The following is a 23,804-nucleotide window of genomic DNA, read 5'->3' on the forward strand; positions in this document are numbered from 1 at the left end:
CCTGGAGACTCCAGGCAGGTAAACCCACTCATGGGGCTGGTCCTTGCTGGGCTCTGGGGGAAGGCAGTCACTTCCCCCGACTCCAGTGGCTTCAGGAATCACTTGAGGTCCACCAGGCCAAGCCAGGGCTTCCCAAAGCCCGGGACAGGCGACTCCAGGCCGTACCGGTGGGAGAGGTTCCCACAGCCGAACACTGGGTGGGGACGCCTGACCCTTTCTCCCTGGACTGGCCTTTCTACCCGTTGCCCAGAGATCTGCACGCAAAGTGCTCTGCAGTATGCAGTCCCTTTCCATCCAGAAGACTCCAGGGCTCATCTCCCACTGCCCAATGGGGACATGTCCCACTACCCCCCGGGAATCAGCACGGAAGTCAGATTTGGGGCTAGAGATAGGCAGGATTGGGGCGCCCGCAGACCTGGGGGAAGGAGCAGGTCACGGTGGTGCAGAGCAGGGTCCAGGCCCAGGTGGTGCAGCCAGTGAGAAACCAGGCCTCCTGGGCAGGTGAGGCCGAGGGGCAGTGGCAGCATCCAGCGGCATTGGGAAGGAGCAGGCAGGTGCAGACTAGCGTTTCTGTCATTTCTTTATTGGGGCAGGGAGAGGGCTGCACATTTTCTCACTAGAGATCTCTGCGCTGGTCCCGTGTGTACTGGCTATATACACGCCTATGTACGTGCACATGTTACATGTGTATACACAGAGCTGCACAAGGCCGGGGTGCAGGCTGAGGAGCTCCAGCTCAATTCACAGAGGGGCATGAGAGAGAGACTGAGGAGGCTGCAGCCCCACCCTGGTGGGAAGCCAGCTGTCTGAAGCCAGGGTGCACCTGACAGTGCTGGGGGCTGGGGTCTCAGAGGAGCTGGGTGGACAGAGCATCCCCTGTGCCCCTTGCCCACCTTGGGCTGGTCCTCAGGCTCCTGGGGAGGCAGCCTGAAGACCCTGAGTGCTTCCCGGGCCCCTCGCTGGGCCCTTCACTGTGCCGTGGCGGGCAGTGTGTCAGAGGATGACCCGCCGGTCCAGGTGATCCCCACGCCCGCTCCGCTGGTGCCGCACTTCCAGGTGCTGGTTCTGGACCTTTTCAAAGTGCTGCAGCAGCTCTGTGTAGTCAATGCTGGCGGAGTCACCTTTGTGGGACTTGGGGGCTGCCTTGAGACTGTCTCTGGGGAGACAAGCAGAGGGCTGAGTCAGTGTCTGTGTACAGGGGGCTGCTGGTGGGGCCCAGTCCCGGGGGTCTGTCAGCCCATGCCTGGGAACCTCTCCCCAGCAGCCAGTTCCAAAGAGCACGGAGCCCCATGTGCACCCCCTTTTCTGCAGCCAGTGGGAACGGCCGGCTCTGCTGCTTGGAAATCCCTCAGCCTGTGGGCTGGCAATGGCGCCCAGAGCAGGCATCAGATGGGGAAGCATTTCCTGTTTACCAGTGGCTCCCTTTGGGGCGAAAGCCAGGGCTAGCAGCCAGCCAGGAAGCCAGCTGGGGATTGGAACAGGGTCTGGGGAAAAGGGGAGGAGGAGGCAGCCTGGCTTTTTCTCTGGGGCAGTCCCAGGGCTAGCGACGCCGGGCCCTCAATTTGGCAGGGCATTTGTTTTTGCGTGTTGGGGCCCTGGGACGTACAGTTACTCCCTGTCCCTGCGGAAAGAAAGCTGGTCTTACCACTAGCTATGCCAATGGCTCCCACACTCCTATTGCTACCATCCTCCCAGGTGTCCTGTCCAGCAGCACAGGCTGTGCACTATGTAACTACGGTGTGCACGATGCTTTCTACAGTTGTGCAGTGCAGTGAGCTGCCTCAAGGCCGGTGCGTGGTCTGTCCCATTCCTAACTGCGCCTCCAGCATAGCCTCATGGTGTTCTCTGTCCTCTCTGGCCTTGGAGAAGCAGATCCATGTGGATGGGAAGTATCTGCTTCCAGCCAGTAGCCTGGGGGCCCTGCTGAGGGCTCTCATGAAGACAGCAAGTCCTTGGCCTTTGGGTTCATGAAGAGACCTCAACAGGGGGAAACACGATGTGGGCCTTGCACAGCGCAACCTCACCGATGAGCCTGGCTTATCCCCAAAAGCCAAGAGCACAGCCTGGAAGGCGGCTCCCGAGGCCCACCAGGCTGTGGGTAGAACTGGGGCCGGGGCTGCTTCCCGCAGCCTCTCGAGATGCCGTGGCCGGATCGCTTCCTCCCGACTGGCTTTCTGGAAACAGCCTGGCAGTGGCTGCTGCGTTCCTGAGTTGGTCCGGTCAAGGCTGTTTCCACAAAGCTTGCCCTCTCTCCTGCTGGGTGGACCCTGGGCTCCCACTGTTGCTGCTGCCTCTGCTGGGGACGCGGAGGAACTTCGGTGGCACAGGAGTCCTGTGGCCAAGCTGCTGCCGCCCCGTGAGCGCCTTTCGTATGTGAGCAGGCCGAGGGACACCCGAGCATGGAGCCCTAACTGCAGGGTGTGGCCGGCTGCTACCCAACCCATCAGGCCGGGACAGGGCATGAGGCCCCATGACGGGGCGGCAGGCGGCCCCTGACCTCGCGCCTGGCAAACTCGAGGGCAGGATGGAGACGAGTGTGCCAAGGGGGTGAGGCAGGCTGGGGAGCAGTGGCCTGCAGCCTTTCTCTGGGACCTCAGGGTGGCAGAAGTCCTGCCCCTAAACCAGGTGTAGTAGCTCCCACCTGTAATCAATCCCTGCACTCTGGAAAGCTGAGGCAGGAAGATCACAAGTGTGAGGCTAACTTGGGCAGTTCAGTGTCTGAGACCCTCAAAATAAAAAAGGGCTGAGGATGTAGCTCTCTGTGAAGGTCCTGGGTTTAACCTCTAGTACCTCACACACACACACTCTCACACACTCCTGCCCCAGCCATGGGCAGACTCTTCCTGGCTGAGTTTCTGAGGGTGGTAGAGGGAGGTCCCCGTGGGAGGAGGAGATGTAGCCTGGTCTTGGGGCAGGAAGTCAGAGCTCCTCTCCCTGCCACAGTAGCGGGCATGGCCATCGCTCAGCCCCTCGTCGTGTCCAGCCGCTCAGGCTGTGGGCGACAGACATGCCTGGCCTGGGCTGGGGATTTAGCTCAGCAGCACAGCGCCTGCCTGGCAAGCTCGAGGTAGTGAGTTCGACTCCCGGTACTGGAAACAAACAAACAAAAAACAACAGAGATGCCTGGCCAGCTGCACACAGCCGGGGTTCTAGTAGCCAGAGCTGGCCCTCTCTCCTGCCACCCCTCCATGCCCCACTTGTCTCGCTGAGGAGACTGCTTGTGGGAGCGGTGTGGCAGCGTGAGGGGGCCACAGTTTGCGGGGCCCTGGTGTGTGGTGAGGATGCAGACCTGGGACGGGCACAGTTCCTCCAGGTGTTCCCAGCGTGCAGCCTGTCCGGCTTCGCCATGCTCTCTGCCAGCTGCCTGCCCTGCCCTGCCCTGCCCTGCCCTGCCCTGCCCTGCCCGGGCTGGGACGGTCCTCAGCTTCTTTCCCAGGGTGTGAGCTGTCCCTCCATGCCCAACCCTGCAGCCGGACCCCTCCCCAGCTGTCCCTGAGTCCCCTTCCTCGCTCACAGCCCTGTGCCTGAGGCCCTTGTGAGAAAGGCTAGGAACCCAGGACTGGGAAGAACCCCCCAGGCCATGGACTCCATATGTGTATTTTATGATGAAGAAACCAGGAGCCCAGACAGGGCGTGTACACTGCCTGAGGCCACATAGCCAATCTACGGCACAGCCTGAACCAGATCCCAGTCCAGGTCTAGGAACTGCCCCCGGGCTCACAGAATTCTCTACTGTAAGCCAAACCCTTGGGTTAAGACTTCCTGGGCTGCAACCATGGCAGGCTGAGGAAATCCTCATCTTCCCAGCTTCCCCTGCAAAGGTGTCCTTCTCTGACTGAGGGAGGCTGGGAGGGGTCTGACTAACTCCGAGCCTACCTGCCCTTCCCAAGACGAGATGCAGCATGCAGAGCTCGGGTGCCCTCTGTTCCCATGGGGAAGCTGCCTGCCCTGTCTCCTCCTCTCCTCAGTGCCTGCCAGGAGCCCCTAACACCTTCCGGGTGCAGGGCCACTGCTTAGGCCAGGCTGCTGAGGCCAGCATGGCTGCAGGGCCTTTCCATGGGGTCTCAGGAGCTGGAGGTGCTCCGGATAGAGGGGTGAAATGTAAATCCAACCCTCGGCTGTCTCCCTGCTCCTCTGGACATTCCCTGTTCTGTCTCCTGGGTTCATCCGGGTGGCACCCAGAGCAGAGGAGACAGGCTGCCAAGGGCTAGTCCTGCCAGCCGGAGTGCCGCTGGCGGGAAAGGGAAGGGTAAGAAGGGCCCAGTCTCCGCCTGGGACGGGCCATCAGGTGGCCCTGCCGTGCCCCTGGAGAAGGGCTGGGAGGTGCCCCAGCCCGGTGGTCCACAGGCTTGAGTGCCAAGCAGGCTCACCTGAGGTGGCCCAAGTCCACCCCAAGGGCAAGTGCTGGGGCCCTTCGCTGGAAGTCAGAGCAGGGCACCAGGCCTGCTGCGTGGCCCCAACAGCCTAGGAGGGAATTCTAGACACACAGGGCATCTGATGCAAGCTGGGTGCGCTCCATTCAGCGTAAATCTTCTCAGGGCTCTGCTGGTTTCCATGGCGACCTGACAAGTGAAATTTTCCATCTCGGATGCCAAATGCCTGTGGATGAGGCAAAGCCTCCAAGGGTTACCAAATATAGACACAGCCCAACAGGCTCTGGGGCTGGGGCCAGCAGTGGGTTCGGGGTGGGAGCCTGGACCCCCCTGCCCAGAGGATGCCATGCTAGGCCTCCTGGAGATCTGCTTCTCCCGTGGATGGAACCCCAGCAGAGACAAGAGTACATCCCTGCCTCAGGTCCCACTGCAGCAGGTGCTGGGAGCATCTCCATGACACTGGGGTCTCTCTGGGGCCTGGGACTGGGCTGTATCTTATTCTCTGGACTGACTGCCACCTGGGCCCTTATCTCATTCCCCCACGCGGCAGCTCATGTGAAGGGGCCTCTGCCGGCTGACGGTGGGCTGCCTGAATTCCATGGAGTGCTGGTCGCACTGAGCTCCCTCATGGCTTGTGTCAGGAGGCCAGAGGGCAGGTGGCGATGGGGGGCGGGGCTGCAGCGACAAAGGGGAGGCACTCACTCGGTCTGCAGCAGCTCAGGGTTGGGCACGCACTGGAGCCGGTGGGACAGCAGCTGAAAGGCGCTGCTCTGGGGCAGCAGCATGAGCAGGCCGTATAGCGCCTTGATCAGGTAGGGGTTGTTCTTCACATCCAGCAGCTGCAGGCGCAGATCTGCAGCGGGGCACAGGGCAGAGGCCAGGGGTCAGGGATTTGAGCACTGTTTGGGACATCACTCAGCCCAGAGCCACCTGGGACCCCTGCACTGCGGCACCTGTAGCCGAGGACCAGCCTGGGCGAGGCCAGGCAGGCCAGCTGCCTCCTTCTTGAGGGCCAGGCCCACCTCCCCCACACTCAGCTGCTTCCCTGGTAATCAGGGGTGGGGGCTTGTAGAGTAACAGATTCCCCAGTCGGCTCTGCGCGTGCCAGCATGAGAGCTATAAATAGGGTGAGCAGAGAGAAAGACAGTGGATTAGGACGGCTTTGAGGGAGGGCAGGAAAGGAAAATGCTTTTGTGTGTAGCGAAGCACAACAAAGCCCGAGTGTCTGGCAGGTGCTTTTGGATCTCCACCTTGGATACCGCGGGCAGGAAATGCATCTCTGGTCTCTGCCCAGCGTCCATTCCAACCCAGGGTGCCTGGACCCCACTGGTGACCAGCTGTGTCCCCTGGCAGCTTCCCCAAGCTCTAAGGGGCCTGGACTGGAGACAGGGTCTCACTGATCTGCTCTGTGCCTCTGCAAGACCACTGGCTCCTCCCTCCAACCTCTGGGCTGTCCCAGGCACCCTCTGTGGAGGATAAGCCACTTTCTGGAGGGAGCAAAGCCTCCCTAGCAGAGGCTGCACAGGCGGTCCAGGAGGATGCTGGGAGCCTGGGCAGCCAGGCCTTGGGGCCAGAGTAAGGGTGAGCCAGGGCATGCATGACAAGGCCCCCTTCTGAACCTGGAATGTCCCCTGGCCCCTCCTCTTGCCCCAGAAGGCAGGTGTTCCAAATAGGGAGGGACCTACAGTTGTCCTCAGGCCTGGCCACCAGTGACCCTGTGAACTATGTATTTGGTATTCACTTTTGTTTCCTAGCACGTAACTCCAAAGATCCTTGGAATCCCCAAAACAAACCTTTTGTATGCTAATGAGTTGGCTCAGGGGCACCTGCCCCTGGTAGCTTTGGCAAAGGGGCAGATCAGGAGAATGATAGCCAGGATTAGAGGGCTGGGACTTTTAGCCCCACCTACAACCTCCAGGAGGGCTGAGGGATGAAGTTTGGGTGGACCACCAACAGCCAACGATTTAACCAAGAATGCCTAAAAAGCCGGGCATGGTAGTACACACCTATGATCCCTGCTACTCCAGAGGCTGAGGCAGGAGGACCGCAATTTGAACCCTGCTTGGGAATTTAGGGATACCTTGTCTCACAATAAAAAATTAAAGGGGCTGGGGATGTAGCTCAGTGCAAGGCTCTGCGTTCAATTTCCAGTAACAGAAACTAAAAGGAAAAAAAAAAAAAAGAGGGAAAAAAGAATGCCTGAGTAATGAAGACTCCACCAAAATCCAAAGGACAGCCAGGGATGCCTATAATCCCAGCACTCTGGAGGTTGAGGCAGGAGGATCAGGAGTTTAAGGCCAGCCTGGGCTACACAGAGCCTTTAGATAGCAGTTGCAGATGTTCCTGGAAGTTGGCATGCCCCCTCCCCCACACCCATGCGCCTCTACATCCATGACCTTTGTAGCATCTTCTGTAAGAAACTGTTCCTGAGTTCTGTGAGCTGTTCTAGCACATAAACAAACCCAATGGGGCTGTTGTGGGAACTGACTGACGGTTGGTCAGAAGCACAGGCAGAATGAACTGGGGTGTGTGCCTGGCATCTGAAGCAAAGTGGAACACTTTTGTGACTGATCCCTAACTTATCTGCCACTATCGTATAGGTAGACAGTGTCAAAAAGGAATCAGCCTGGCGTGGTAGCGCACGCCTGTAATCCCAGCACTTGGGAGGCTGAGGGAGGAGGATTGTTTCAAGTTTGAGACCAGTCTGGGCTACAAAGTGAGCTCAAGGCCAGCCTGAACTGCATAGTGAGACCCTGTCTCTAGAAGACAAAATCAAATTAGGGACACCTAATGAGTGCCTGCAGACTGCTAGCTTGGTGGGAGAAACCCTCATGCCCTTGGGATCACAGATGTCTACTGTGTGGAAGGCTGATGCAGTACTGGAGAAGCACAGGCCTGTTTTGAATCCTCTCTTTCCTTTGGGTCTTGGGCAGCTAGGACTGCCCTGTGTCTGAGCTGGCCACCAGCCGGCCACTGGGCGTGGGATCCGAGCGACTCAGCTGGGAAGGACGCTGCGCAGAGACGGGAGCATCTCTGCGGTCACTGCCCTTCCCAGGAAGGCCCTGGGAGCAGATGCATGTGGAGGCTCCAGGGTCAGCTTGCCTGGGACAGGCTGCAGTGTTCTCTGTCAAGAGCAGGGTCTCCTGCCTGCCCTTCTGTCTCCATGGCATGAGTCACCGTGGCACCTGCCGCTTGGAGAAGCTGGCCCACTGAATGGGAATTGGGGCAAAGGGGTACCTGAATCCCTGCATTTGCTTTTGGGCTCCAGGGAGAAAGGAGGCTGATGGCTCAGGCTGGGCGGGCCAGAGATCTGCCAGAGAGCTGGAGGCCCAGGCAACTGGGTTGGCAAGGAAGGTGGCCACCGGCAGGGCTGCCTCCTGCTTCTCTACCACTCCGTAAACACACGCGTGTCACTCTGAGCGCCGCCTGCCCACTTTGGGGAGCAGGCGCTGTTATGTTTTCTGATGCCAAGAGCTGCTTACCCAGCCAGCTGCCACTTTTTTTGCACATTCAGCCTGGGTGTTACTCATCAGCTCCGGCACGTGTCATCTCTTCTTTCAGAGGAGAGGGCACAGCTCCTGGGCAAACAGGAGTACCTGCCAGGTGCCCACGACTGCAGAGAGCCAGGGCAGGGGGCAGTGCCTGGGCCAGAGCCTGAGAGTCACCTTCTGGTAGGTTCTGCATCAGGTCTGGCCTGTTTCCATGAGACCCACCTTGACAGCATGGGCAGGACCAAGCTCTGATGCCCTGTGCCCCATCCCCTCCGGCTGGCCTCTCAGCCATGTCAACTACTTTTTTTTTTTTTGGTACCGGATATCGAACTCAGGACCTTGCACTTGCCAGGCAGGCGCTGTGCCGCTGAGCTATATCCCCAGCCCTTGTCTTTCATTCTTGACATTCCAGAAGCATCCCTGGGCTGACTGCCCTCCCTCTGTCCCCAGCCAGGGGCAGCGCTGGATTTGGCTCCACCCCGCTACTCCAGGCCAGCGAGGGCTGGGGCTGTTCTAGACACAGCCATCCCCACCCCGAGTCTTACACGTAAAGATGGGGCACTCGATCAGCTGCACCAGTTTGTCCACCTCCGTGAGGAAATCCACAGTGACCTCTAGGTCTCCGCTGGGTGGACAGTCAAGGAAAGTCTCTTCACTGGGCCAGCACAGCCTGCCTGGGACAGACAGCTGGACAGCTGGGCCAGCTGGCTACATCCTGCTGAGAGGTGGTTGAGGCTAGACCCCAGAGGCTTACGCCGGCAGCTCAGAGCTCCACGCACCCCTTCCACCTGGTCCTGGTTTCCCCTGCAGAGCCCGCCTCTCCCTAAGCACATTCTGGCCTCTGCAGGACCTATGTCTATTCCCTTTGCCTTTCTGTCCCTCTACATGGAACAGGGCACGGCTGTCCCTCCTGTGTGGGCGCTCAGGTTCCACTCTGGCAGCTCTCTCCTTTCCACCCTTCTGAGCCTGCAATGGCTCTTATCAGGGCCCTGCAGCCTGCCGGGGGGTGGGGAGGTAGGGGAGGGCAGGCCCTGCCCCCGCTCATCCCACGTACAGCCACTGCTAGGCCTGCGGCACACACGTGGAGCTGGAGGCTGGCCTTCAGGTCTCTGGGTCCCAGAAGTGGCCGCAAAAAGCAAGTTTAGGTTGTGCAAGGCGAGCAGGCACACAGAGGAACCAGGCAAGGCCACACCCGACCCGCCAAGGCAGCACCTCACCACTCTGTCCTATGCCCCCAGGCGCCCTTAGTCCCTGTTGCCGGCCCATCAGGACACGGGCCAGTTCTGCACCCTACAACAGCGCTCCAACCTGGGTGGTGGCACCTGTCAGGCTTACAGACAAGGCTGGTTTGCTTTCCAGGGTTTAAAAACAATGTGACTATGGATGCCTTTTGGTGAGGCAGGGGCTGAGAGATGTGCCACCTCATGTCCCACCTGCTTCTCACTGTGTCATCTACCGTTTGCCAGACTCTGCCTGTGACCGCTAAAGGTCCAGCGTGACCTGCCAGCCCCACGCACACTCACCCACAGCATCCCAGTCCATTCTCCATCCCCAGCTCTGGGCCTGGCATCCAAGTGGCCACAGGAGCTGCAGAGTGAGGAGCAGCTGCCTCTGCAACGGGGCAGGGGGCTGGTGTCACTGTCAGCATCTGCTGGGTCCTGAGGCTTTTCCAGGTCCAGCTCCCCACCAGGAGGCTCTGAGATGGGCCCTGTCTGCTGCTACCAGCGCTATCCCAAATGTATCCTTCACGATGCCCCTGGCCGGGTGGCTCTGATGTGACACACCCTCCAGGCTGAGCAGAGGGACAGGGGCGGGACAGCAGGCAGGCACCCTCCTGCCCCTCTGAGGGGGTGGAAGAGCGGCAAAAGGAAGGATACAACTTCTGGATGAGGTCATAGGCGTGCCGGTAGTTCTGGGTGAGGAAGCAGAGGGACACCGTGGTGACTGGGTTGTGGCACCAGGAGCGGTAGAGGCAGCAGAACAGGTTCTGGCTCTCCTGGGAGAAGAGGTGCAGCAGTTAGGAGGCCCTGCCCCTCCCCAGTGTGGGACCCTCAGAGTTAGAGGGCTGAGAACCGGGGCCTCTTAGGAGTAGCTAGGGCGCCAGCTCAGCACCCTGGCTGTGTCTGGCAGCCCAGCTGGGAACGAACTGTCACAAAGGAAATGCTGACAGCTCCTCAGACCCTGTCATTACCTCCCAGCCCCACAGAGCAGTGTGGTGGTGGCAGCAGTGAGGGCCTGGTGGGGAGTGAGCCTACCCTTTGTGCTGGCACTTCTGCCTGTGGCAAAATGACAGTCATTGTCCTCCCCAGAACCCTGTGGTCCCAGAGCCTGCGGGGCTGGAAGGGACAGGGGCTGCGGACAGGGAGAGAGCTTTCCTGGCTGGGCTCTCCAGGCCTGCTCCTCCCCTCCATCCTGAAACACCACGTCCTCCCTCCCGGCAGCCCCCCTCGTCCACTCGGGATGCCTAGAAACCAGCCTGGCAGCCGAGCACACACTTGGGGAGCCCCTGCCACTGAGGAAAATTCTTAAGGTCTCTGCGAATGTCTGGACGGAACCACAGGAGGAAGGAAGGGTTGTGGCCTGGATCATTTTGAGCCACTCGGCCCCAGATGCCCTCAGACATGGGCTTGGGAGTCCTTGAATGTCCGGAGGAAGGGAGGGTCTGACCCGGGCAGGACAGGGTCTGTAGGGTCTGACCTGGGAGGGACAGAGGTGAGGTGACAGAAGCCCAGATTGGGGAAGAAACCCCTGGAGCTCCAGCACCCAGGATGACCTGGGTCCTGCAGCCTTCAGCTGGGCTTTGTGGCACTTATGAGCTGTGTGTCTCCCTGTCCTGCAGTGAACATTTCCCGGCTCTCTCTGACTAGGCGTTAGGGGTCCTCACAGGCAGCAGTGTGACACCCTGGCTAACGACAGGTGCTTTATGAGACAGGTGTGTCCTGCTATGGCAGAGGGGCAGGGTTATGATACAGAGGGCTGACCCTGCCAGGGTCTGGATGGGGCAATGTGGAAAGGGTGGCAGTCAATGTGTGGGAAAGGGTGGGTTGGGCGGGCACACGGACCCTGTGCAGGGCGAGGAGCCTTCTGTGGCCTGAGACCTTGCCAGGCAGTGGGTGACTCACTCCATGGTTGGCGTTCATAGGTAGCCACTCAACCCAGGGGCTCTGTATTTTATCCTGGACCAGGGAGCTCTCGATGTTATCCCTGTCTCTTCCCATGAGCCTCCTGGGGGCAACCGAGTCGTGGGCCAGGTGCCTGGCCACACACAGGCCTAGACCTGGGGTCAGAGCCCAGGGACACGAGTACCAGGGTCTTCAGGTCCTTGAGCTGGTTTCTCAGCTGGAAGAGTTCGGTGGAGGTGAGCAGGATGGTGTTGAGGGTGTGCACCATGGTAGAGGCGAACTTGAGGTCCTCCTCCCGGAGCAGGATGTCAGCCATTGAGTGAAAGATGTTCTCTGCGTTCAGCAGGAGACACAGCTGCCTGGAAAACAGACAGAGATGGTTATGCGCAGGCCACTCCGGTTACCTCTTGGCTTTGACTTGGGAAGCCTCCCCCTGCCCTTCCAGGGTTGGCGTGGGGCTGTGGTGCCGAGGCCTGTGTGTGCTGGTAGGCCGGGAGGGCCAGGGAGCTGCGCACTGGTGCCCTGGCCCTGTGCCTCCCGACACGGCCCACCCTGGCCCAGAACCCTCGAGTCCTATAGGCTACATTTATGTCCAACTCCTAGAGAAGCACCGGGGCCTCTGGCCACCTGGGATGTCACAGGGCCCCCAAGTTACCTTCCTGAGCACCCACTACCATCACCCTTTCCGCCCACGCCAACACCCTTGTGTCCCCGCTGGACTCTTCGCAGACCTCATCTTCATCTGAGAATTGTGCACACGTGAGTCACGTGTTACTGCCCCGTCCCGGCAGGGTGCCCCGAGGTCAGGGTTCTGTGCTTCTCCTTTTGCACCTCCAGCATGCAGCTTGCAGGGGGCAGGGGATCCGAGGGCAGTCGGGCCGAGGGGGCCTGATGACAGCCCTGAGGTTCATCGTTGTGGGGCACACGAGGAAGCTGGCGCAGAGGCACAGGGCCCGGTGTGCCAGGGCCTGGCTCCCCCGCCCCTCAGCCACATCTCTCCTCCACAGAGATCCTTCGGGCAAGGATGGGGCTTTGTGGAAAAGTCTCTGTGCCATAGAAAGGAACCCAGGGGAGGAAGAAAAGCAGGTTTGGAGCGAGGAATACAGCTCGGTGGTGCACTGTCTGCCTGGCAAGCACAAGGTCCTGAGTCTGATTTCCAGTGTCCACCACCCATCCAAAAAAGTGGGCTTTCCAGGGTCCCAGGGGCAATGTGACATCAACAGTGACAAGCAGGTCTTGAGGGTGGAGACGTGAGGCATGTGCTCTTGGAGGCCTGGCTTTGAGCAGAACAGTACCCCAAGGCCGCCTGGGTCCAGGGCTTCCCAGCTGCGGTGGGCAGGAGTAGGGAAGGGGCAGGTGAGAAGGCGGGCACGGGGCACGGTGCTTCCTGCTGGGTAGGCTTTCACAGTCCTTGTCTGAGGCTGATGTCACCGGCCTGACTGTTGTTCAAGGGAAACTTCAGCACAGACTAGACAAGGTCTCCTGTGCTGGATGACAAGAGCCACACCTCGAGGCAGTGTGCCTGAACTGTCCTCTTTGCCAAACCTCAGCATGACCGGGGACCGCTTTCCTGCTTCCTCTGAATACCAGCCATGGCTCTGCAACCAGGCTGCAGAAGATTCTGCCCCACCTCCCGCCCTGGAAAAATCCCAGAGCATTTGGTAATGGAGAGGCCAAACCACAAAGCTCAAACAGCGGGCCAGCTGTCTCCAGCCTAGCCCCAGACAGAACCAGCAGGCCTGGGCGAGAGACCGTGAGAGAAATCTCACCCGGGCTGGGGCACGGGGGAACAGGGGCCGTGGGCAGTGTGGGAGCACAGCTACCTCGTCCCTGCTGCATGCTCTGTCGCAGCGCTGGGTGGGTGGGCTGAGGCGTCAGGGTCCGCTGGCCCCAACCAGCAGCTGTGTGATCTCAGTGCCTCTGCACTGCACTTTCCTCATCTCCTCAGTGGGGGCAGCCCTTGTCTAAAGGGGGAGAGATACTCAGAGGGAAGCTGGGAGGATCACGGTACATGGCATGCAGGGGCCAGAGTCCCCGTGGTGGAGACAACAGCCAGCCTGCTGGTCGGGGAGGGGGGTGGAAATTGTGCAGAACTCGGTGCTTCCTGTTGCCTCCTGGCCCTCCCGCCCCTAGATGAGCCCTGTCTCCAAGGCCGTGGGACAGAAATGTTCCAGAAGGGCAGGCTGGGAAAGGAGGGGAGCGTTCTGACAAATGGTCACAAGTGCCCGTCGCCTGCAGCTGCTGCCGTCTCCATGACAGAGGCCAACAGCTGAGCTGCTGCCAGGCAGCGCTGTCCAGGGACCCCGGGCCAGCGCAGCTCAGCCTGGACCCTCAGCAGCCAAAGGGTAGGTGGCTGCTCACGTGAGGGTGGGCTAGGGTGGGCACGGACGGACGAGAAAGGGGAGTGCCGATGGCGTTCAGGTCAAGGGTGGCGGCGTTTTCTGGAAACGCTCTTACCTGGCTTTCCTCCAACCTCACTAACTGCACCCCCTCCTCTGAGACTGGGGAGTCCCCCACTCTTCATCTCCTGGTGGTCTCAATGGGTCCCACGGCTACATCCAAAGCTGCCTGGGATCAGTGGCTGCCATGTGAGCCTCTTCTGCTGAGCTCCAGGTGGGACAGCATCTGCCAGGTGGATGTCCCTGCCTGGCCACCCAGCAGGCATTTCAAACTTCATGTTCCTGCAGACTTGCCTTGCCTTTATCAGTAAGTGGCTTCACGGCCCACCCAGCTACTCCAGCCCATACCCAAGGTCCTTGGTCACTGACCCCAACCTGGTCCACAGACAGGCCCATGGGCTTTGCTATCTGAGCATCTTCTGCTAGGTTTTCTGTGTCTTCTCGGCCACCACCACCCAGGGGCAAGGGCCAGTCACCTCTTGCTGGGTCAGTCTCAAGACGAAGCCATGTTTTGTGACCCTACAGGTCACCTTCCTGTACCAACTGGGGCAACTCTAAAAGGTGCTGACCCACACCTTCCTTTCTGGCTCCCTGGCTCTGCCTGCATCAGTCGTCTCCCCCAGGTTCTATCAAAGAGCCAAGCTCCTGCTGCCACTATCAAGACCTCACACCTTCCGTGCTCCCTCTCCAGCCTCAGCTCTTGCTACCCTTCCCTCAGATATCCTAACCACTTGGGCTTTTCTTTTGATCCAGGTCTCGCTTCGACTGCTGGGCCTTGAGGCTTTTGTCTGCTCTGGCCGGGCCTGGCATGCTCTGTTGAGGGACTAGTACCTAGCTGCCTGCTCCCTCCAGCCACAGAGGTCTCAGCTCCACCCCAGGTCTTGGGGAGGTGTTGGGCAGATGTGCCCTCTCTTCCTGCCAGCCCTGTCTAAGAGTGGGGCCTAGTTCTTTAAGAGTATTTGCCACTCCACCTTGCTGGGGTGCTTGTGTGCTGGCCTTCTGTCTGACTCTCCCTCTAGCATGTGAACTGCAAAGGCAGGGCCTTGGCTGCCACCTGTTCCATCACTGTGTGAAAGAACTTTGTTTATCCTGTTCAAAGATGTCACCGAGGCCTGCAGACATTCTTACACAACTCCAGCATATCTGGTCTGCTCAGCTACAGGCAGCTTCCTGCCCTGCCAATGCACTCTCACCCTTACCCCCGCCAGGCCAAGCCCAGGGCTGTCCTGCCTTGCTCTAGCCATCTTATCCCAGAAGAATCTGGTGCACTTGCTTCCACAATGGCCTGAGGGACTGATGCACTGAGCCTCCCACAGTAGTCAGCTCTGCGTTACTGGAGTAAAATGCCAGAGGCAATTAACAAGTAAGGAGAAAAGGCTTACTTAGCTCACGGTTCAGAAGGTTATGTCCAAGCTGGAAGCCCTATTGCTCTGGGCCCCTGGCAAAACTGGTACTTTATGATGGGAGCATATGGAAGAGCAAGTCACTCACATAACAAGCTGGGAAGGAGACTAAAAGATCAGGTCCCATAATCCCCTGCAAGGGCACATCCCCAGTGACCTAAGGGCCTCCTGTAAGGCCTCATCTCAAGGTCTAAAGCATTTCCCAACAACAGCACCCTGGGACCAAGTCTATACCACATGAATTTTGGGGGACACCATGTTTCAACTATCATGCCTCACCAGGAGGCCCAGAGGATGCAGTGGGGTGCAAGCCAAGCTTTGAGGACCCCACCATCTCCAGCTGTGTATGGCCTACCCTGTTCCAGGATGCTGCTTCCCAGGGCTTCCCCAGGTGGTCCTGGCCTGTGGCTGGGACTGCTGCAAGGGGAAGGGGCAGAGGCGGGGCCACACCTACTTCACTCCAAGGTCATCTAGGTTTAGGGAGAACACACCTTGTCACAAAGACTTCAGAAGACAGGAGTAATCGTGACAGTATTACTAGGCCAGGGCACCCCTTAGTAGGTGCCATGTGAGAACCTGCTTGGACTGGTCAGGCAGTGATGGATAAGAACAGCAGCTTCTGTCCTGTCTTGGGTGCTCACCAGGTTCAATGCACTGTCCTGGGTGGGAGGGAGGGCAAGTCTGGGGGTGCAGCAGGCCTGCCTTTGGAGACTGGGAGGTCAAACAGGATGTCAACATCCCGAGTCAAGAAGGTGGGAAGGGAGGAAGGAGGGCCCACTTTCTACTGCAACCCCAAATCCACGGCAGGACCTGCACAGGCCGCCAGTTTCTACATGCTTGCCATCAGCCTCTTCCTGTGGCTTCCTGCTGCACCCTCACAGCTTGGGGAGCCCCCTGCAGAGGAGTCTGCAGTGTAGAGAGGATCCACACTGCCAATGAATCACACAGCTGAACAGGGGAGGAAAAAGGGGGCTTTCAGACCCAGAAGTGGCAGCTTCCACAGCCCAAGTCCCCCGTCACCACTTGGCCTACCAGTGCCCGTCCCTGCCCAGGGGAGGCCCGGCAGATGGCTGCCTCGCAGGGCTGCTGCGTCATCGCTTCTCTGTTGCGCCCCAGCCCGGCTTGAGCTGCCTGCCTGGCTCCCAAGCACTGCGTCAATAATGGAGTGCACCTTGCAAGCTTTACACATTTGCCCACGTTGTGAATCCCCACGTTAAAGTGTGTCTCATCAGGAGACAATGGCCTGGAAAGTGCTTGGGGACAAGGAGAGGAGGGGTGGGAGCAACCTGCAGTGGTCCAGGAGGGTCTGGGTTACTTGTGCAGATGACGTGGGTTCTCTTATGCTGCTGTGACACAGGGAATGGCAGGGGGAAAGTGGCTGGAAGGGAGGCACACAGAACTGTTCGGGCGGGGCTCCTTTCTTGGTGGTGGTGAAGTTGTTGGTCCCAACTGGGGACACAAGGCCTCAGGCCTCAAGTCCTGCTCTCCGCTGGGGCCTCTGGCTGCCCCCCTCTTCCAGCTGTGGTTCTGAGATGGGGCAGGAACAGCTTCTCCTGCTCCTCTGCCACGTGCCAGGGGCTATCAAGGCAGGGATGTGCCTTGCTGCTCTGAGTCCCCTGGGGCCCTAGAGAGGGACTGTAACTTCCCTTTCATGCTGTCTTGCCACTGACATTTCCTTTTCTTGGGCAGCCTCCACTGAGGCCCTTGCTGGGGCCAGGGGCAGTGCGCTGGCACCATCTGCCCGGAAGTGGCTGCACCACACTTGCCAGCCTGCTGGAGCCTTTGTGTCACGGTCCCTTCAACCAGTAACAGTGGCCAGGTATCACCATGCACCAGGCATCGGCCCTGGATGGCTGATAGCCTGAGTGGAGACCATGGTGGAAGGTGCTCTGTTGAGCCCTGCTAGGCACCCTCTGCTCCAGGGAGTGAGGAGCAGGTGGGAGGATAAAGGTGCCCCCAGGCCTTGAGGGTACCTTGGGCTCTGGGTGGCTCTAACCAACCAATCACCCCTATGGCCACATGGCCGAGGCTGAGTAGCGGCTGCCGGGAGCCTGGCGCTGTTTTCCACCCTATCCTGGGTTGTGGGAAGGGGACCACGTGCTGCTCTTTCTCCAGGGACTGCACAGGACAATCCGGGCAAAGCCAAGCCTTGGTTTAGAGGATGAGACCTGCTTGTGGCTTTCGCTGGGGCTGTGTGCAGAGCAGAAGAGCCGCCGCACAGACACGGCTCTCCATGGAGCAGGGGCTGCTTCCTTGGCAAAGGCCTTGCCCCACCTCCCTGACTCCTGGGGCTGTGGGGCTCCTCCTGGGGGCCTGGGAGGCGTGAGGAGCCTGTGCTGCAGAGGACCGAGTGTAGGTAATGACACCATAGGGCAAGACGCTGGGGACAGGCAGCGGTGTGGGTCCTGGAGGGCAATGGCCCAACTTCACGGTACCCTTCTCGGACAGCAAGAATTCTGAGACCCTGGGGCACTTCGCCTGGGAATTTGTGACACGCAGCTTCAGGGAAGACATCTTCCCACGACCCCACTCCCCTGCATGCTCGGAGAGCAGGACCAGCAAAGCTGCCAAGGCCAAACATGGTGTCTGCACTGTCAGCTCATCCTTCCCAGGTCCCCTGGCCATGTGTTTGGGACTCCTGCAACAGCCCCCTTTGGGGACTCCTCTGGCTCTGTCCACAGTGGGAGGGCCACTGACACCCCATGGGTCCTGCCTGCCTATAACTGTCACAACCCTGAGTGTGGAGCCATGGGGTGTATGGAGGGGAGCAGTGCCCACAGCCGCCCTTCTCCCTAGCATTTTTAGGGAGTGACAGAAGGCAGAAGCAGTGACGCCCCTGATGGGGATGTGTGGGGTGTCAGCTGGGAGGAGGAAAGAGGTGGAAATCCAGGAATGCTGCATTTGGTGGGAAGGGCACCAAAAGGACTCAGGGTCCATCTAAGGGGAGATGGATATTTGCGATCATCTCCTCCCAAGAATCTCTGACATTCCTCACTGTCCCAACCATTAAGGTCATCACACCGCTCGGGCCACCGGTGGAATGCAGAACAGCTGGCCTGGGCTGGGAGACTTGAGTCCACCCCCCTGGGCAGAAAGAGTTGGCAGTGGCGAGCTGGGAGTGCCCACCTGTTGCCTGCAGCCTCTCCTTGGCGCTATTAATACCGTCCGCTCTTCTGCGGCAGCCCTCACCTGCCTCTCTGGGCTGACTGGCCCACGGCAGACAGAGCTTCGGCTGGCAAGTCCCAGGCAGGGGGGCGGCTCCCAGCTCTGAAATTCTCCCCTTGACCCTGTCCCGCCATCCTCAGCACAGTCACCGGGACCAGTTGTTGTGAACTGTACCATTAGTGCCACGAGTGGAGCGAGGGCTCCGGATGATTCCCGGTGCCTCCTGTTGGGCTGGGCCATGTGTATGGCTCCACTGACACAGGAAGGTCTGCCTGCCATCTCTTCGAACTGCCCAAACTCAGCAGAAGCCCCAGTCCCCAAATAGCTCCATCTAATTCTTCCTACCTCTCCTTCCTGGCATCACCAGGATGACTGGACGCCCTGTCTCCCACCGAGGCTGGTCCAGTTCTCCTGCCTCGAAGCGCGGGCTGGGGGCACATCCAAGCCCAGCTCTTTAGTGGGTGACGGGCCAGGTAGTCCCGGCTCATGGAGCCTCCCAGAGGTTGGTGTGGACCCTTCTCACCTCTCCAAGTGGCCGCAGGCTGGGCAAATGGGCAGGAGGGCAAGAAGCTGCAGGTGGCTGGTGGCCATCAGTCCTGAGGACAGGGCTGGGTCATTCCATCTCCCCTTCCACCCCGCTTCCTGCCTCAGTCTCCTCCCCTTCTCCCTCTTGCCTGTAGGTCTCCTTCCTTCGTTTCCATCCCCACCCTGTCCAACACATGGAGAGGTGAGCCCTCATGTCCTCAGTACTGTGGCTACCAGTGACGTCTACATCAGTGGCCCAAGGTACAGGGGGCACGGGTGCTTTCTTAGGAGGTGCCTGGTGTCTCCTAACCAGTAATCCTAGAATGTGACCTACTATCAAGGCCTGCTCCCTGCTGTATTCTTGCCTGACAGCTGAACTCCTTCAGGAATTTTGAGAGAGAAAGCAGCTTCTGGGTCATCAAGACCCTTGGGTGGGAGGGGAAGGAGCAAACTCCCATCTGAGGTTTAGAAAGCCCTGGAGTTTCATGGCATCCTGCCCCTCCCCCGCACTCCCTTCCCTTCCAATTCTCTGCTGCCCAAGTATGAAAACTGTAAATCTGTTTTATTTATTTCAATCAGTCCTCAGCAGTGTGCCCCTCAGGGCAAAGGCAGCCATGGTAACCCTGCCAACTCATGCCTTAAAAATTCATCGTGTTTAATGCAGCTGATGTGTCTGATACACTTAAAAGTTTCTTTGGGGTGTGGGAGTGAGAGGAGGAAGGAGGAGGAGGAAGAGGAGGAGGAAGCCACATGAGGGTTTATTTTTCTCGTGAGGGTCTTATTGGGAGTGAGTGGAAAGGGGACAACAAATGATGGGACAAGGCGAGGAAGAAAGAAGCCTTTTGTCCTCTCAGCTGTCTGTCCCTCTGTTCAGGAGGAGCTACTGCCAGGCTGGGGGTAGGGGCTGTCACAGACACTTGGTGGTCTCATCTAGGGACTTCCAGTGCAGGGCAGAAAATCAAGTGGTCTCCCTGGCCTCACTCCAGGTTTGGGGTTTATTCTAAGGGAGCAAACGGAGTTGAGAGCAAAGGCGGGCACAAGAAGTGATTCTTGCCTCCTTATTGCCCAGCGCTCCCTGCATGGCCAGGGATCTACCTTCTCCCAGAAAAAAATCATCTTCTTGCCTGGCCTGGTTCCCACTGGGCCTTATGTTCCATGTGCTCTCATCAGCAGGCCTGGCCTGTAACCATTTCTCATGCACCCTCTTCTTCTCGGGGAGCCCCAGCCCCCTCCTGCTCCCTGGTGGCCAGTTCCCACTGAACACTTCCTAATGCTGGGCCGGACCCCTCAACCTCCAGACCTGTCTCCTTCTGGGCCTAGACCAGTGATGGTGAACCTTTTAGAGACCAGTGCCCAAACTGCAACCCCAAACCCATTTATTTACCATATAGTGCCAACACTGCAATTAAACATGAACACTGAGGATTTCGTTTAGAAAAAAAAACAACTCATAATTAACATCTTTTGTCTTACAAGAAAAACAAGTATCACGCATGCCATAGGTTTGCCACCACCAACCTAGACCATGACCCTCCCATGGCCCAGGCCTGGGCCTCTGTGGGAGTGGGGAGATGGACACTCGTGGAACTTCGGTTATATATCCAGGTGGCTTGGCCACCTTAGTCATGGAATTCAGCCTGCATGTGGAGCTGCGCACTAAGGGGCGGAGGGAGTCGAGTGAATTCTGAATGTGTTACTGGACTCCTGTGAAGTGCCTGGTTTGGACTGATGCACTTTCAAAAGCTGCCACAGGGAACTCAGAAAGTGCCTGACACAGTGAGGTCTGGGTTTGTGTTTCAGAAAAGGGCTTGCACATGGAGGTACCCCAGAATGTGGCCAGGGTAGAGCCCTTCTGCTGGAGGCTCTCAGGCTGGGTGAGCTGGGAAGACTGGGGACTTGGCTGAGATGGGTCCTGGCAGGAGGGACAGCAGAGGGAGGACAAGGTGGGAACAGGCAGGGCATGTGGCAGGAGTAGGGTAGGTCTGGACTTTGCCTGGAGGCTATCACTGTCTAGGCTGAAATCTTTGGAATGGAGGCCCGCTGCCCGAGCGCTTCGGTTTCATCCTCTGAATCCTCAGAGCAAATGGAAACAAAGGGACAGGTCACTAAAGGAAATCCTGTTGTCTCTATGACGATCAACTCCAAGAAGGCTGGGATCCGCCCGAGCCCTGGGATCAGGCTGGCTCCTGCCCTCTAGTGCGCCACAAGGACTTTCTTGGCTGGAATCACTACTTCCTTCCTAACAGCAGCCACAGATAACGGACAGTTGCGGGGCGGTGTCTCTACATGAGACACATCATGTATGTGGAATCCTTTTGACATAGAACAGGTGGTGCTGCAGCCCAGGCCCTTTCTAAGACAATGCAAATGCAGCTCACATCAGAGGCCCTGTCTTGGTCCTCTGTCACACTGCCCCAGCAGCTGACCTCTTAGCAGCTGCCTGGCCATACACCTAACTCGCAGCTCCAGGGCCCCCCTGTTGGAGTCACCCCAAGACTTGGGCATACTTTTCTAAGATATAATATTAAACATCTTCGGAGCTGCTGCCTTCTTTTTTTGCAGGGCTGGGGACTGGACCTAAGGCCTTGCGCAAGTGTTCTACCCCCGCACGACCCCAGCCCCACAAGGGTCTTCTGACCCCCAAGGCTGAGTTTCTTCAGACCCATCCTGTGGCTCCAAGGCAGCAGATTTACAAGTTGGCTCCTTGCACCCACTCTCCACCCGAGGTCACTTCTGTGGGTGGCAGACATTGACCACCTCTGGCCAGAACAATGCTGGCCTGTGGTCTACACTCCAAGGGGACAGAAGGGAAGCAGGGTTTGGGAACTGCATCCTCACACATAGCCAGGACCTGAACTCAGACACGGGCAGGGGTCATGGGGGTGACTCCAAAATCAGGTTCCCAGAAACCTCTTAGGGGTGGTAGCTCCCAAGTGTGGGTCTCAGGTCAGCTGCTGCCTGAGGTCCAGGGCAGGGGGTTTTAACACAATGACTCCTGGTGCCCAGAGAGACATGGTCAAAGCTGATGCTCTGAATCTAGGGTTGATACTGCCAGGGAAACTGTACCCCTGAGCCCCAACTGCCCTGGAGTCTCCTTGGTGACCATTAGAGAACCATGACGTAACCACTCCTTCCCTTTGAAGCCCTCTGGGCTCTGCTCTAAGCAGGCTTTCCTCCGGAGGCCGTGCTGAGCCTGTGAAGAGCCCGGCACAGCCTGCCCCGCTGCTTCTTGGCCCCAGAGCTGCCCACCGTCCGAGTCCCTGCCCCCTTCCAGCCACAACTGTGCGTGCCTCACTTCCTCACGGCCGGGGGAAGAAACTGAAGCCAGGTCTAACGCCAGGTCTGAGGCTACCGCCAGGAACACAATGGGTCAGAGCTCAGGTGCTGACTCAGAGTTCATGTCCTCTTTCGGCCAGATGCTCCCACGCGGTGTGGCACCTCCGGAAGGACACGGAGCTCCACACCCAGGCCCAGTCCCTCTTTCCACCCATCTGGGGGCTCCCACCCCTGCTGTGTGAAGCCCCAGGGCACAGATGCCCCTGCATCCTGGCATGTGACCTTATTCTGGCTCCTCTGAGGTGGAGTCTATCTTGGGACGGGGAAGGGAGAGGCACCCCCGTGTCTCTGCCACTTCCCTTCACACTACGGAGTGGCCTTTTGGGAAACAGGGCGGGGGAGCAACAGCACTGCCCGGAGCCACCTGGTGGGGCGGCTCCTCCTGCCTGCCCGAGTACCCCCAGACCCAAAGGTCTTCCTGTTACCACTGCTGTTCACATTTTCCTCTACTTCATCCAATTATTCCCGAACTCGTAACTTTGTTCCAGCCCCAGGGCTCACTCCCCGCTGTTTACACAACCACAAACACTTACAGATGGCCAGAACTCCTTCTACCTTAGTCAGCATGACGACACGGGACCCCTGCCCCTCTGCCCTGACAGCGTGAGTCCAACTTGGGTGAGCAGCCTCAGCACGCAGCAAGTCATGCCCTGAGGGGAGGATACTTCCCTCTCCCGAACTATTTACCCAAGTGGGCTGTCCTTGTGGTTGTGGGACCCACTGAGGGTTCACGCGCCTGAGGCAACCTTCCTCCACAGGACTCACTGTGTTTGGAGGGTGTTGCAACCAGGGGCTGACATTCTGACTTCTGTTGGTACCTCTGGCTCCATCAGTGTCCTCACGCACCAGGACTGCACACTTACTCTCCTCAACTAGGAGATCCCCAAGCCAGGTACAGCCCCCAACTGAGGGTCCCCTGCAAGCCTGCCTATATGCTGGAGTCACCTAAGGATCCCACGGAGAAAAGCCCTCCTTCAGAGGTGGGCACTAAGCATTTTCCAGCTTCCCAAGGCCTCCTTAAGTCTGCTGTCCCAAACTGCCTCACCAGGGCCAATGGGTCTGGGTGCCGGTAGTGGCAGGCTGCATGGAAATGGGAGTGACTTACCAGCAGTTTCAGAGATACACGGTCACAGAGCCAGGGCTCAGCCAAGCTTGGGGATCTGGGCAGAGGCCGCTGGTGCCTGTCTTCTCCCTCCCAGAGCCTGTACCCCGGTTCTGCCTGGCATTTCACCCTCCATTCCCCTGCTGGTCTCTGCCCACTGTGCAAAGCCCTCACCTCCTCCGCTCTTACACACAAAATGAAAAACAGATCACTTAGACGAGACCTGTGCTCGCCCAGGATGCTTCCTGGCGCCCTCACCTTGGGCGGTGGCTTCCTCTGGCAGCCTCCTGGCTGCCCCTTCCCGCCCCCCACAGCCTCAGCCTCCCTGGGGAGGAAACTCAGCTCTCCAGCCGCTGTGTTGGGCATATGCCATTTCTGCCTTTCTGGCTGTGTGTGGCATCTATAGACGGTGCCCCCCACTCCATTAGGAGCTAGCGTGATCAGGGCCTTTCTGGGCTTCACATCTTTACTCTGAGGGTTTTGTGATATTTTATGAACTGAGTTGGCTTTCTGTAGCTCTTTACAAGTGCCCACTTAAAGGGCACGGAGATAAGTGGCAGAAAACAGAAGGGGAAGTTAGACACTAATCCTCACTACTGGTGACAAAAGAGCAGACATCAGAGCGGCCGCACTGCACGGCCTTCTGGAACACGGCTCTGTGCAGAGCCACAGCAGGTGTGGGGCACAAAGGCAGCACGGAGGGAGCAGCTTCAGGTACTTGTGGCCAAATGGGGGGGTTTTCTCTTATCTGTACCTTCCCCCACTGCCTGCCAAGAGGCTAGAAAAATTCCTTTTGTGATCAGTCATTTTCAGGGAATTTTAAGACGCATGAAATAGGCTTTTCATCCAAATGTTTCTTGCCAGCCCAGGAAATCTTCACTGGATTAA

At 58.6% G+C, this 23,804-nt stretch overlaps 1 protein-coding gene across 1 annotated transcript in view; it reads right to left on the bottom strand.

The window, feature by feature from the left end:
- Positions 1-562: 562 nt before the first annotated feature.
- Positions 563-23,804, bottom strand: part of Vac14 (Vac14 homolog (S. cerevisiae)) — a 106,285-nt gene continuing 83,043 nt past the window's right edge. Inside the window, exons 15-19 of the mRNA XM_005403494.2 lie at positions 11,171-11,345; positions 9,742-9,860; positions 8,410-8,489; positions 5,076-5,226; positions 563-1,156 (exon numbers count right to left, since the gene is read on the bottom strand). Of these exons, the coding sequence (XP_005403551.1) occupies positions 994-1,156; positions 5,076-5,226; positions 8,410-8,489; positions 9,742-9,860; positions 11,171-11,345 (688 nt within the window). The 3' untranslated portion in view covers positions 563-993. The remainder of the gene's footprint in view (positions 1,157-5,075; positions 5,227-8,409; positions 8,490-9,741; positions 9,861-11,170; positions 11,346-23,804) is intronic.

The sequence above is a fragment of the Chinchilla lanigera genome, unplaced genomic scaffold, assembly GCF_000276665.1.
Source record: "Chinchilla lanigera isolate Chin_1 unplaced genomic scaffold, ChiLan1.0 scaffold00083, whole genome shotgun sequence".
NCBI lineage: Eukaryota > Metazoa > Chordata > Mammalia > Rodentia > Chinchillidae > Chinchilla > Chinchilla lanigera.